Raw genomic sequence first — 15,717 nt, 5'->3', positions numbered from 1 at the left:
CATTTTAACTTTATGAAACAAGGCTCTGCTGTCCCAGGGGTGAAACGCTGGATTTTTCCAATAGAAAGTAATTAGTCTCCCTTGTTTGTGGTAATGCAGATCATTAATGCATTGGCTTCCTGTTCCCATCTCTCTCTCTCTTCCTTACCTACTGCACAATGGGGGTCTGATATTAAATCACTCCAGGCATAATTAGATTGAAAATCATTTCAGTAGAGTAGTTGGAGCTTCTCCCAAAGGCATTGAATTGTGCCATTCTCTGTTTTTCTCTCTCAAATCTAGTTTAAGGGCTAGTTTTTATAAATAAAAAATTAAAATCCCTTTCTGATCTGTATATTTAATATTAGGCTGAATAAGCTGAGTAGAACATGAAGTGCTTTTGGTGATTTCTTTGCATAGATATCACAGTATTTCAAATATGATTCATCCTAAGTCTTCAGTCTACTCCCAGTTGCTATAATGAGCTTTTCCATTACTGTGTACTGTATTTAAAAATAAACAAATTCATCTGGGCTTATACATAACTCTGATATTAGCTCTCCTTTTTTCAATTGATTGCTGTGGGCGTGACCTTACATAGATCCCAAATGCTATCCGTTCGCTTTGACTTCAAACTCAGATATGTTTCTGTGCACATAATGCAAAATGCTGTTATAGGAACACACTTGACTGTATTTAATTGCCATGACGTGTTAAATGCTTTCTAAGTTTTCTTGTACACAGATCTATTTTATTGAGTGTTATACTATACTATTGTGTATTCTCTAATATTTGTGTTCATCTTCCTTTTAAAATGAATGAAATAGGAAGTCAGTAGGCTTCCCTATCCAAAAGAGAGAATATCCCCAAAAGACAAGTAGGTAATACCTGTGCAGTGGGTGCATGAATAAGAGGATCAAGCTAGAAGAAACTTTGGTCTTACAGAATTACTCTCCTTAAACTGTTTCTGCACGTGTAAATTTCAGTTAAGAGCTCTTGCTAACAACTGTTAGTATATAGACAAACTATGATATGGTACACAGGACATAATTGAATGAGCTACTGTTACCAGAGACTGTACAACTAGATCATTAGGCTCAAAATTGCTGTGGAAAAAGTGTTCAGTATAGCCAAAGCCCAGCTATCTGCAGTGAATTTTCATCTACAAGATTGACCATTTGGTAAGAGAAGGAGTGGTGGCAGCATCTTTATTATGCAGAGTAAAAAAATTTATGTTCCACAGGGTTCATTGTGTTAGGTTCATATTCTACCATGGCTAGTCCATTTTGTTTCATGCTTTGTAGTTAATTTGATCACTTTTGTCTTCCAGACTTGTGTTGTTTTATGTACAAACATCTGTTTCATTCCGAAACCAACCAACCAACCACCAAAATCCTGTAGTTCTGTGTTTGAGTTAGCAATCTGAGATCATCTGCTGCTTTCTAACCTTTGAAACATAGTATACAATATGTGTTTTAGAATGGTATTGACACAATCCTTTCTCTGAACTTACATTGTGTTTTTGATTAACTCTATCTTAATAGCTGCAGGTATTGCATACATTACTATCATGAGACTGAATATGGTATTAGATTTAATAAGTTCTCTACAGATAATTCCCTATTTTTCATGCCCTCATTCCCCATAGTCCTTACTATTATTTTTAATAATGATTTTTAGTCCTTTATTTAATAACTCTGTAGACCAAAGAGCCATCCTGAAAATTTTTCCCAGAAGGGTCACTAATTAACAGTCTTATTTACTGTTTCTTTTTTATCATCACTGGAATATTACCATCTTTCAACATCCTTTGTTGTTCGCTGAGACTAAAAAAGGATGTTTTATTTTTCTTGTCTTTAGAACCTGAACTTCACAGGATTTCGTAAGATCCTGAAGAAGCATGACAAGATCCTGGAGACACCCCGGGGTGCAGATTGGCGGGTGGCCCACGTGGAGGTGGCACCATTCTATACTTGCAAGAAAATCAACCAGCTTATCTCTGAAACAGAGGTAGAGGATGCTGAACTATATGTTCCCTCCGCTTTATGTGGTGAAACACAGCTCCTCTCGCCCTTCACCAGGAATAATCCTTGAGCTCCAATACTGTTGTGAGGAAAGGCCTTAATTACCAATGCAACTGTTAATTGATTTGAAAGAGCCATTAGTTTCTGGCATTGGTCATTTCTAATTTGTGGGTTTGTCTGGATATTGGCTTCAGCTGTTAACTTTCCATATGTAAAATTACAGTGATCTTCAAGAGTAATTTGTAATAATGTGTAATGTGTCATCACTCTACCCCTTTCTCTTTCACTGAGTAGACCCCATATTGACTTCTTGTGATTTATGCCCATAGGCCGTGGTGACCAATGAGTTAGAAGATGGAGATAGACAGAAGGCCATGAAGCGTTTACGAGTCCCACCCTTGGGAGCTGCTCAGGTGAAATTATAAATTCCATAATTCCTCTTTTCCTCCCAGATTAGCTGACATGTCAGATTACATTTCTGCTCCCCAAAAAACTACAAATACATTGAAATGTGTGTTTCTGCTGGTCCTCAGAGATCACCAGCATATTAAATTATTTGGTGATTAGAAAAAGTAACCTACTGCAATTGCAGAAGAGTTGGAAATGGTACTGTAATACACTAGTATATCAGAATGGCCATACTGGATCAGACCAAAGGTCCATCAAGCCAAATATCCTGTCTTCTGACAGTGACTGATGCCAGATGCCCCAGTGGGAGTGAACACAACAGGTAACGTACGACGAAGTAATGGCAGAATGATATAGGGAAGTAAATGTTAGCACATCACACTTACTGTTAATAAATGCTTCTGGCCATGCTCTCCTGTGTTGGAATGCTGATGGACCTAGAAGTTTTCTCAGAAGGCCTTAATACGGTTGGGCTTTCTGTTCTAATGTTTCATAATGCTCTTGGCTGGTGCTCTGTTGTGCTTATTAGATTTAAGAAACTTCATTTGGAAGGGGAAGGAAGTATAAAAACCTAGGATAAAATGCTACATCAATTGGTTTCAGATTTATTCTGAAAACTAATGGAGATAAATCAACATTCTGTCCTTAAGACAATTATTGTTCTGTTTACAGCCTGCACCAGCATGGACTACCTTCAGGGTTGGCTTGTTCTGTGGCATATTTATTGTGCTGAATATCACTGTCATACTTTCAGGTAGGTATCTTCATTTTGGATCCAGATGACACCCAGATTGTGATTGTGAAAAGTATATAGGTATGCTTTCATTACCTAATAACTGTTGAATGAATGGTAGTAACCAGGTTGAATTTGTCAGAGCGTTGATGGTAAGAAGGCTTGGTAGTGTAGGGCAAACCAAGCAAGTCAGCTACTGGTTATGCCTAATGATTTGTAATACCTGTCCAATGTTACGTATGTAGGTAATACTTTTGTAACATGCTGTAATTACGATACTGGCTTCCTACTTCTATTCTTGGTGGAACCTCCTGCAAATTTTACCACCCTCTGTGTCCCCTGAACCTTTCATCTTTGGTAGTTGCATCCACTTCACCTCCCCTGAAGTACTCCTAGGATTCATATATTGTATATTATGGAATCACTGGAAGGAGGAATTGGTATTGCCTGCTGTAAAACTGACGGTGCACAAATTGATGGGTCAGTTTCAAGGAGCATAATGCCATGCAGTTTGTTTCTTATTGTGATGGGGCTGGCCTGCCCTGCACTGAACAGGGGGGCGGAAAGCCCGCCTATTGGATGGAATATGCCCCTCCCCCACAGCCCTGCTGGGCCTGCTTGCAGTGCAGCCCTAGTATAAAAGACTGCCAGGCTGCTCAGTTGGGGCTGGCCTCCGGGGAGGGAGGAGCTCCTGCCCAACCTCCAGAGCCACAGCCGGACCTGCCGCCGGAGCAAGAGCCGCCGGGACCACCGCCGTTGCTGCTAATGTCCCTGGATTGAGCGTGCCCGCAACGCCAACCCCGGGGGGCTGCCCGCCCTGCCGTGGTGGACAACCCCTGTGCTGCTGCCCCAGACGCCGGACCTGTCAACGTCACGGCCGCTGCCAGCCCAGCAGGTGGGGTCTCCGTTGGCCACAGGGCTGGGGTAGGAAGCAACCCAGGGCAAGGGGCAGGGAATACCCCGGTGGGCTCGGTGCGTTTCGGGGAGAACTCCCCGCCGAGCCAGTGGTGGGAACCACCCACCACTAATAGGGCCCTGGGTTGGGGTCCGGTGGAGAGGGAGGGCCAGGACCCCCCTACCTCATCCACCTAGAGCGTGGACTAGGCTGCCGGGCTGCATTTGTGCTGGACTAGGCCTCAGGGCCTGCTTTGACCTTGGACTAGACCGCCGGGCCTGCGTTTCAAAGGACTAGGCCGTGGGGCCTGCATTTAAAGGGACCAGTCCTCAGGGAGAAGAGGGCGGGGCTGGGGAGCCTGCCAATTATGAAGTTTTTTTCTGAGATTTCAGTGCCAGGTCCCCATGGAGCTGACCAGGTGGTATTCTGCTTTGTTGGTAAATTATGGCAAGCACACACAAAGTCAATCAGTCCTCGACAACTGGGCTTTGTATTTTGTCTGGGGACAGATTTTCTTTACTCTGTCTCTCGTGTCATACAAACAATAACTGAACAGGCACTCCAACACCTGCAGAAATTGGCATCTCCAGATTGCACAGCTAAATGTATGGACCTGTTGGGGAGAAATGTGTATTCCTCAGCTGCAAGGGAGAATTGCACACTGCCATACTCTAATACCTTTTCCATAAGAGGGGATCCCATGCTGGGATCTCTTTGCCACTCTCAGGGCTGTTCCCCACTCTGGAGACCTTAAATACCTATAGGCTCCACTTACAAAAACTCCCCAGAGCCACAGACTCACTGACTTTTGGGGGGCAGTTGCCACCACCAAGTGAAATAAAAGAAAACACCTTTCTTTTTGAACCCAGGAAGAGAGCACTTGGACTTCTGCCAGAGGGGTACCCCCAAGCTCCTTTACCACAAGAGAGCTTAGAAAACAAAGAGGAAAAACAAATTGCAGTCTCTGGTAGCTGACTTCTTAGTCTTAGGCATGCAAACTCATGCTCAGAGACCTGTTTCTTTCCAGGACACAGGAAATCAAATCATTGCTTTCAAAAAGGTGATTTTATTAACAAAACAAAAAGATATTTGATAAAGCATACTTGGTTGCTAGGTGTTACAGAGCAACTGAGTAAAGCAAATTAAAACACGGAAAACATCTCTGGGCTAAATGGAAACACAAAATACCCTGATTGTGGCTAAATACACCTTTCCCCTCTACTCACGATCTGTGCTGATCTGTACTTCGAGGCCCAGTTCACTCCCACGTTCAATATTTCTTATAGTCACGGTAATTCTGAGTACTGCATCTGCTCCCTCCAGCCCTTCTTAGAATTCGCACAAAGAGAAAGGCAGCGGGATTTTAAGTTTCAGCACTGCATCCCACTGGTGGTTCTGGCCCCCTGCCCACACTCTTGCTAGCTACCTGAGTTTAACCCTTTGGTTACTGATGCTGGTCAGCACTCCTATCCAGTATAGCCACCCATAAGAACCACAAGAGGCCCTGGATTGTTTCAGAAGAGCCATAGAGGAGGATTCATAGGGCAACGCTCTTTTCCCGTTTCCTTCATCCTGCAAGCACTACACAAGATTTGCTGGGACCACACTACCATAATACTCAGCATTCCAGCCGAGTCAGTTTTGGTTCATGGACTTCTCAGACTCTCTGCCCTCACGCCACTCCACCTTTGCAGACTCCTGGGTCTCCTCTCACAAGATTGGGGCAGGGTCTTGCATCCAAATCCAGGCTCTCTTCACCTCACATCCTGGGTTTTGCATGGTGCACAGGGGTAGACAGAACATGCTCCACCCTGGTGAGACACATCCTACCCATGCAAATGGGCATCCACCAGGACCTGCTACTGAGCTAAATGGAAACAGTTCACCTCATAGTGTCCCCCAGATCATCCCCCACTGAGTGTGATACCCGAACCTTTTGTCTTCTACTACTTTTACAATTGCCAAGTGTCAGGCCTTGCCCACTGCTCTATATTGGTCCACCTGGCAGCACCTAATGCCTTCCCTCCATGGAGGGCAACTCCATGTATATGCATCATAGCAGTGTCTGTTTCATAATAGTTCTCCTCAGTGCCTTCCCAGCAGTACTCAAGCCCACCATGCCAACCCCGTGGGACTAGAATCTTGTTCTCTCTGCCCTCACAAACCCACCCTTTGAGCCACTGGCAACATGCTCCCTCTCCCATCTCTCCGTGAAAGTGTTGTGCTTATTGGCCATTACCTCAGTTAGACATGTCAGTGACCCTCCCTCTAACACCATATTCCACAAGGATAAAGTTTCCTTACAGCTGCACCCTCAGGTCCTCCAAAAGGTCGTGGCAGAATTCCACCTCAATCAGTGCATCCACCTCCCTGTCTTCTGTCCCATGCACACAGGATCCTGCACTCCCTTGATGTCCACCATGCCATAGGCATTGTAGGTCCTGTGGAGCTAGATCTTTGCATATGGATGAAACTGTTTGTAGCCATTGCCAGCTGATCCAAGGGCAAAGCCTCCTCTTCAAAGTGACTCACCAAATTGATGTCCAGGTGCATCCCTGAGTGCTATCTAATGTGCTGCTGCCACACCAGCCTGCTTTACAGACCTGTTGTAGCAAGACATCTGTCGGGCTGCAGCATGGTGCTCTGTGCTTACATTGACATCCCACTACGACACATCATTGCCCAAGGGGCAAATGTTGATGCTGCAGTGGGCCACACTGTACTACACATAGTACTTTCATCAAGAGGAGGAGACAGCTACCTACCTGTAAATAGAGGCTTTTCGAAATGTGTGATTCCTGTTCGTCTATCCCCTCTGCTGTGGATGCTTTGGTAAAAGTATCACTGGAAAAGCCAAGAGAGGCCTTCTAGCTCTGGCGCATGAGTGCACATGTACACTCCCATTCTGAAAACAAGTAGGGCCGGCACATTGCAGAGAACTTCCAAGTACAGATAAGTAATTTCCTCTTATTACATGTTTGATCTATGAGAGCTGTGAATGCCATTGGAACCAGCTGTGTGTTTGCATTTATCTTGCAATATGAAATTTGGTGGCTTTTCAATGTTTGCGTGAAAAAGCATCATAATAGTAGTAATGAATTCATGACCACAGTCCTTATCCTCCAACATATGCACTGAAGCTGATGTGAATTAGTGTGCTTCCATCAGGAAATATCACCTAAAACCTGTGAGTGTTTACAAGTACTAGGAAAATAAAAGCTGTACTGGGATTTGCAGCTATACAGTTAATTTTTAAAAAATTGCTCCTTTGCTAACATATTAGTAACCTTTCCCAAAGTGTGTATTTGTCTGCTTGGTACGAACAAGGCTTTACATTTGTAATTCCTTGGGGCAGGCATTAGGACTTAAAAATTGTCATTACAAAACATGCCAACCAGTTCCTTCTGATTTTAAAAAAATTAACATCTGGAGAGCTGGATTTTGGACTAACCTGGAGTCCACAATGTTCGCAGCTACCGCAAGTGGAACCAGGGAAGTCCATTTTAATAAGGGTTGGACTGTCCTTCAGTAACTCCTATGGAGACATGGTCCCCTTCCATGTCATATCATATTTGTTGCAGTATCTAAATATATATTTTATAGCTCTTGAAGGTCTAGATGGCTTTGAAAGTATATTGAAACAGGGGTATGATTTGTTACTTATATACAGTTTTTTTTTTTGCCATGTTTCTTGACTAGCAGCTTTTCTCACAATAGCAAAGGTCATCTTCACAACCATCTCCACAACAATTTCTGATTGGGGGAGTATTTGAACCTTCAAGTCAGGGGCACTGCTCTGGGTACCCACATGGCCCCACAGTATGCCACCATTTTTATGGCTGACTTTGAACAACATTTACTCAGCTCCCATCCCCTAGCATCCCTCCTCTACTTGTGCTGCATTGATGAAATCTTTATCATATGGACCCATGGGAAGGAAGCCCTTGAAAAATTCCACCAGGATTTCAGCAGTTTCCACCTCACTATCAACTTCAGCCTGGACCAGTCCACGCAAGAGATCCACTTCCTGGACACTACAGTACAAGTAACCTATAGCACCAAACTAAAACCTCCCCAGCACATCATTGACAATCTACAACCTATCCTGAAAAATGATCCCTCATTCTTAGACCTTGGGAGACAGACCAATCCTCCTCTACAGACATCAACCTGAAACAGATACCAGCACCTGCACACCACACTACAGAAACGCTCACCCAGGAACCTATCCCTGCAATGAAGCCCATTGCCAACTCTGTCCACACATCTATACAAGCGACACTATCACAGGACCTAATGACATAAACCACACCGTCAGTGTCTCATCCACCTGCACATCCACTAACATGATATATGCCATCATGTGTCAGCAATGCCTCTTAGCCATGTATATTGCCCCCCCCCCCCCGGTCCCTCCCATTTCTTATCCATAATGTCTGTCTCCATAACACCAAGCAATGTAAACTATGGATGCTGGCCAGATGAATGAAAAAATGAGGCAATTTCACACAGAGAGACTGAAAAGATTGGAGCTGTTAAATTTTGAGAGAGTTGAATAAGAGGGTGTGGTGGAGGTAAAATTAATTGACACAAATTAAATTGGGTGCTCCTATTCAGTTTGTGTTCGATTTTTATTTTTTTTAAATTGGGGAAGGAGCCCAAGGGAGTGGGGGACAGTCAGTGACACTGAAGTTGATGAAAAAAAATGTAACCCATCCTTCAGTACTAGATCGCGCAGTGGGCAGTCAGGAGAGTAAAATTTTACAAGGCTTCCTGGGCTGGACAAAGGCGAAGCTTCCAGTTCAATGAGTTGGGTCGCTTGCAAATCTGAACAAAGGGAGCAATATGCATTTTACCAACCCGTTACAGTGTGTTGAATTTAGTGAATAGACAGATTTAATCCTACTTTTAAGTAGTGTATATTGTATTTCATTGGCTCTTTGTGAGGCTAAAATACTTGTACCTCCATTTGCACAGGACAAATGAGGTTTTGAGATTTTTTGTTTAAATACAAACTTGGAAGAATGTTCAGCTTCTACTAGTTTTAATTCCTGCTAGTACCAGAGCTTCGGTTTCACATCACGTTTGCCAATCAGAGTGGGCTACTGATGAGGGCTTGAGTGGGAGATGGAGCAGAGATAGTAATCAAGAGATGTTCAGAAGTAGTAATACAAACATGTTAATGTTTTCTTCTAGACTGGGGTAAAAGCAAATTGGAGTAAAAGGACTGAAGGCAGTTAACCATTGAAACAGTTTAGCAAGGGTTTGGTGGTTTCTCCATCACTGGAAACCTAAGATTACAATTTTTAGAGGAAAAAAATCCAATTTAGTTCAAGTAGGAATTGATTCAGGGAAGGCCTGTACTCTGTGCTGTTTAGTTGGACTGGGGTGGGCAAAATGTTTTGATGGGAAGCCACTCCAAGAATTTGGAAAGAGGTCAAGGGCTGCACTCTTTCACAGTACTTATAGAGGCGGTTCTGGGTCTGGGATGTAGGTTGGATGCAGAAGGGAGTTTAGGGTAAGGGATTAGGGTGCAGAAGGGAGAGGGGTAAAGGAAATGGTTGTGACCTGGGGCATGGGACAACGGTGTAGGCAGGGGTGCAGGCATTTGGGTTGTGATCTTAGGTAGAAGGGGGCTGTGACCTGATACAGGGTTTGGGTTGTGACCTAGGGCAGGAGGGAGTTATGAGCCTGGGGTAGGGGATTAGGGTGTAGGTTCTGGGAGGAGGCATGGGGGCAGGAGGAAGAGCAAAGGGGTTGGGTTATTGGGGTGTGGGACAGAGGGTTGAGGGGAGGGAGGGTCTGGGGTTCCAGAGGCAGGCTCTTGCCAGTAGACTAACCTGGGTGACTCCCAGCCAGAAGCCCAGCATGTTTCTTGAGCACATGGCAGAGGCCATGTGAGTCTGTGAATAGCTGTGAGCCTAAAGGGAGGAGGAGGGGTGCCTCACCTGGCAGCTGATTTTCTGAGCAGCTTGTGGGGGCAGGGGCAAGCAGGAGTCCTGCCTGAAGCTCCCTGCTGCATCCATGGGCTGGATCCAGCAGCTTGACAGGCCGGATCCAGCCCATGGGCCGTATTTTGCCCAGACATGCAGTAGGAGTTATTTTAGATCCTTCTGGCTGCTTAATCCATGAATTCCCGATGTTTGACTGTCTTACATTTTTCTTATGAGGTAAGAAATAATTAATATAAAATAAAGCTGCTTTTTTTTTTTTTTTTTTTTTTTTTTTTTTCAAAAAGAGGAAAACTCAGTCAATGACCTAACTTTTCTTGTTTGTCTAAGGTTAAGTGGGAGATCTTCTCCCATCTCCAAGAACAAAGCAAGTCAGAGCTTCAGTCTGGATTAAGGCAATGAGTCGTGTCTCCCCACTGTTCTGATAACTAGAGTATAGGAGCTCTGAAATATGAGTACTACCTCTTTCTTGTGGGCACTGTGTGTTATCAAACCATCTTCTTTCAGATTAGCATGAAGAAGCAGAGAATTGTTTTAGCCTGCAACACAGCCTGTATTATGTCATTAAGCACTTGATTTCTCTCTCTGTGTCAGGTGTCTTTTTTATAGATGGACCAACTGTATGGCCACTGGTGAGAATCTATCGAGGTGGCTTTCTCCTGATAGAATTCCTCTTCCTCCTGGGCATCAATACGTATGGCTGGAGGCAGGCTGGAGTGAATCATGTCCTCATCTTTGAACTCAATCCCCGCAGCAATTTGTCCCATCAGCATCTCTTTGAGGTAAGCAGAACATGTCATAGAATCACAGAATACTAGGACTGGAAGGGACCTCAAGACGTCATTGAGTCCAGTCCCCTGCCCTCATGGCAGGACCAAATACTGTCTAGACCATCCCTGCTAGACATTTATGTAACCTACTCTTAAATATCTCCAGAGACGGGGATTCCACAACCTCCCTGGGCAATTTATTCCAGTGTTTGACTACCCTGTCAGTTAGGAACTTTTTCCTCATGCCCAACCTAAACCTCCCTTGCTGCAGTTTAAGCCCATTGCTTCTTGTTCTATCCTCAGAGGCCAAGATGAATAAGTTTTCTCCCTCCTCCTTATGACACCCTTTTAGATAAGGAGTGCCGCTGTGCATTTTAAGTGTCCTGTTTCTTTAGAATGGATTGTAACAGAACTATCAGGAAAAGATTCCAAAAAAGGCAACAAAAATAAGTAGGAGTATGGAAAAACTTCCATAGGGGAGATTTATAGGATTGGGACTTCTCAACTAGGAAAAGACACTTCTACAGGGAGGAGAACGTGAGAGAGATCTATAAAATCATGATTAATGTGGAGAAATTAAATAAGGAAGTGCTATTTACACCTTCTCGTAACACAAAAGCTAGAAGTCACCAAATGAAATGAATAGGCAGAAGGTTTAAAACAAGAGGAAGTATTTCTTTACCTAATGACAGTCAGCCTGTGGAACTCCAAGGCCAAGACTATAATAGGGTTCAAAAAAGAGCTAGATAAATTCCTGGAAGATAAGTTTGCCATAGTTTATTAGCTAGGATGGGCAGAGATGTTGTTTCTGGTCTCTGTTTGCCAAAAGATAGGAATGGACGACGGGATGGATCACTTGATTGCCTAATCTTTATGGATTCTGATGAGACTAGATGGACCTTCGCTGTGACCCAGGATGGCTGGTTTTATATTCTTAAGTGAAGAAACAGTGGTTAGGGTTACTGATGTGTTGCTGATTTGATGAGTGATGAAAGTAGCTCTGCCTTGGGTTCTATAATAAAGCAATTGTGAATTCCAAATAAGTCATTAGGTGTATAACTTTTTATCTTTTCCATCTTTTATTAGATTGCTGGATTCCTTGGGATGTTGTGGTGCCTGAGCCTGCTGGCTTGTATATTAGGCAAATTCACCCATGTCCCTATGCAGGTGAACCCACTCATCTTGTATGGATTCATGTTGCTTTTCCTCATCAATCCCACCAAAACTTTCTACTACAAGTCCCGGTTTTGGCTGCTCAAACTGTTGGTAAGTTTTGAACCTAGTACAAACTCAAGAGAAACTGGTGTCGGTAATTAACTCAGTAGTTGAAGAGTATGCAAATACAACATTAATTTTCAGACTTAGGTCTTTATGCCACACAATTGTATGCATGCTTTGATTCATTAGCACTCAAGCAAGACCATACATAAAGGATTAGATGAGTGTGTGTGTTTGTGCATAGAGTTACAGAAGTTACTTTCAGTCTTTGGACTATTTCTGTCGTATTCTTTGTACCCAGGGTATGTACACACAAATGTTCTCACACATAAAGCACACATGTCCGTTTGTATACACACATCAATCCACCTCATATGTTTTCTCATGCATCAGCCACTGAATCTCTTACTTAGCAAAACATTTTGTGTAAGATTACAAAGGGCTACAAAGCAAAGCTGAGAGAATGTCCAAACTGAAAACGAGCCGATACTCAATTAGAATATTCATGGGGGTAGCAGACAATAGCTGAAGTTACTTTCCTTTTATAATAACTACACACGACTACTTTTTCAACTCTTGGCTATTGTTTCCCTGGTAACAAAAATCTGAAAAAATGAACAGAAACATGTATGCTAAATGCACTATTAATGTTATAAATATAAACACCAAAGCAGTAGTTTTCAGATGTTTGACTGGGAATCTCTCACCAATTCTTCCCAAAATGCATAGCCCTGCCACCACTCCATGTGCCCGCACAACCTTTAACTTGCATTAATTTTAATCCAGTTGAGTCCTTCACTTTTTCAGGGCTCCTCTAGACTATGCTAGAGTGTCGAAAGAGGATAAATTTCACGGTAATTTAGAAAGTAGTTTAGACACGGCTTTTTCAGCGAACTCCTCCTCCCCCCCCCCCTTGTCAAAAAGCTGCGTAAACCTCATTTTTTGAGGAAGAGCAGCTTTTTGACAAAGGAGGGGGCGGAATTTGCATATCCTCTTTTGACACTCTAGCGTCGTCTAGATGAGCCCTCTGTCTTGCTGTTAGTGCTGGGAAGGTGTGGGTTCTGTTTGAGCTGCTTAGCGTGCATCTACACGGCAGCACTAGCTCGAAATAAGCTATGTAATTTGAGCTACGCAAATTGTGTACCTTATTTCAAGCTTATTTTGACATTAATCTGTTTCAAAATTTTGAAATAGACTGCTATTCCTCCAAGTCCCTTAATCGTCGTGGAACGAGGTTTTCCGGAACGTTAAAATAATGCACCTGCTATTTCAATTGCACTTCGTAATAATGGGTGTGCTGTCAAGACACGGAAAATGCTATTTCAGGATAGCGGAAGTATCCCAAAGTAGTGCTGCAGTGTAGATGTACCCTTAGAGAACTGGAAATTTTCTGGCTAAATAATTTTTTGCTCCATTTGCATGGTAAAAATACTGAGTGATTAGCAGGACAGAAGATTGAGGCCTCTTAGGTGGGTCCTGGAATATTGTCCTCTATTACTTTGCTAACACTTGCTAAATATTTTTTAATTGGTGCAATCTGGAACAATTCAAAGGTAAGAATAAAATTGGTCGTCTTCATGAACATGAACATGCATACATCTGTACATTAAGTGTACACACAGATTTTGTTTATGTACATCTTATTTAAGTGTTTAACTTTTTATTAGTTTTAACATGCTGAGTCTTTGCTCTTTTTGTGCTCCCTTTTTTCCTTTCCCCTTCCATCACTCAACAAATCACCATCTCTCCTACTCACAGATCCTTTTTCAGATGCGATCCTGCCCCTTTCTCCTCTCCCTAGCCTGGCCACCTGTATTACTGCCCTCTTGTCCTGAGAGAAGCCAGACTAGTCCTCAGCCTCCCCTTCTCACACCTCTGTCCCCATTGGAAACAAATGAGCAGGATGGTATTAGGGTCCATCCTGGTTCGGTATCTGCCTTCCCTTGAGGAGCAGGGGACATTCCCACCTCAGATGCTTTGCAACATGTGCTGCTTCCATTTCACACTCACACAGAGGTGGGGTTTTGCAGCGCATTATTCATTCTGAAGGGGAATACGACATTTTGGCTATAAAAGGAACTATAATCTGTTTCATTTCTTGTGGCGTGATTGTGTGGGCACAGTCTCAGAGTTATAGCATTGCTGTGGCACCACTAGCACGGTCACCGGGAAATATATTGGCATGATGGAAGTAGGAAGAAATCATTCAGTCTTCACAGTGATGGCAGCTTTGGAAATTCTGCATTTTGCTGCTGATTATTGATGAAAGGACCCCACACAGTTGTTCCCATAAGGTAGTAAATGAGACTTTTTTTTCCTCCTGTAGTCCCCATCACTGAAATAACAAGCTCTGATTCATGCAAAGCAGGTTACCCGCATAGCTTATAAGGCAACAGATTGCACATTGGGCTTGACATTAAGCATTGCAACTGCCAAGTGTATGTTAGAGCAAAGATTAGTTGATGAAATACATTGGGGAGTGATGGTATCAGGCAGGGGTAACACAATAATTAAATGAGGTGAGCTGGTGAAACCATTAAAATATACAAAAGCAACTTGTGCCATCATTACCACAATAACTGGAGTACACGGGTGTAGTGTAGTTAATAGTTTTCTTTGTGTGAAACCTCTGGAGTCGACACATCTACTGGAATAAAAAAAGCTTGCCCTTGGAGTAATTGGAATATGCAAGCCTTGTTCTTGGAAACTTTGGAGAGAAGCCTCTTGTACAAAATGTTTCTTTTATACGTACCTCATTGCACTTTCCCTGTTCTCTGTCCATGTTGATGCTAAAGATAGACACTTAGTCCCCATTCCTCAATCTTGGATACTAATTCAAAACTGTATTTCATTAGCTTCATCCAGTATATTCTGTGTTTGGATTCCTTTCTGGGCTTGTACATGCAGGGTGTGTGTGTGGTGTGTGTTTTTTTTTTTTTTTTTTTTTTTTGCTGCACTGCTTTTGCTAGGTCCATTTAGAAACTGACTGTGCTATAATCCCCTGCCCCCATCCCAGTGTGAATAGTGACAGTGGCATGGCACCTATATCAGAATAGCTCATTTCTTTATTTCTGCCTACATTTATCAAAATTAGCTGTATATATCATATCTTTATTTGGGTACAACTGTGTTTGTTAGAGGTTGCTGTAGTTTAATAATCTATGTCTAACCTGATATAGCAAAAGAACAAAACCTTTGTGTACAGTAGCATTTTGACTGTGAACTCAGTAAGGCATAGTGAACAGACACCTGCAGGCTTGAGGTCTCTTAGGGAGAGATGGCTCAACCTTAATGGAGCAAAACAATATATTTAATTCTATGTAAGGCCAAAAAGCAGACAGACCACATAAAAGAATTGCTGCTAGGGGCAATCTGTGTCCACCCAGGAAACAAAGGCATTTAAGGCTCATTCTACGAAGGCCCAAGCAGCTGGCCTGAGAGATGTGGTGCTCAGTCCACCTGTTTACCAATCTCTGGGTATGTCTACACTGCCACCCTAGTTCGAACTAGGGTGGCTAATGTAGGCATTCGAAGTTGCAAATGAAGCCCGGGATTTAAATATTTAAATATCCCGGGCTTCATTTGCATATTGCCGGGCGCCGCCATTTTTAAATCCCCGGTAGTGCGGACTCCGTACCCGCGGCTACACGCGGCACGGAGTAGGTAGTTCGAATTAGGCTTTCTAATTCGAACTACCGGTACAACTACCGGTACACCTATTGCACACTCCACTCTTTTC

At 43.2% G+C, this 15,717-nt stretch overlaps 1 protein-coding gene across 2 annotated transcripts in view; it reads left to right on the top strand.

Annotated features, from left to right (window-relative positions):
- The window catches only part of XPR1 (xenotropic and polytropic retrovirus receptor 1), a 171,362-nt gene that overhangs the window by 118,174 nt on the left and 37,471 nt on the right, over window positions 1-15,717 (top strand). For both annotated transcript variants that reach the window (XM_075936816.1, XM_075936817.1), the window contains exons 5-9: window positions 1,840-1,989; window positions 2,333-2,416; window positions 3,084-3,165; window positions 10,585-10,772; window positions 11,847-12,026. In XM_075936816.1, the coding sequence (XP_075792931.1) occupies window positions 1,840-1,989; window positions 2,333-2,416; window positions 3,084-3,165; window positions 10,585-10,772; window positions 11,847-12,026 (684 nt within the window). The remainder of the gene's footprint in view (window positions 1-1,839; window positions 1,990-2,332; window positions 2,417-3,083; window positions 3,166-10,584; window positions 10,773-11,846; window positions 12,027-15,717) is intronic.

Source organism: Pelodiscus sinensis, chromosome 9 (assembly GCF_049634645.1).
Source record: "Pelodiscus sinensis isolate JC-2024 chromosome 9, ASM4963464v1, whole genome shotgun sequence".
NCBI lineage: Eukaryota > Metazoa > Chordata > Testudines > Trionychidae > Pelodiscus > Pelodiscus sinensis.
The sequence above is the reverse complement of the archived record's forward strand: the minus strand, read 5'-3'. Positions and strand labels throughout refer to the sequence as shown.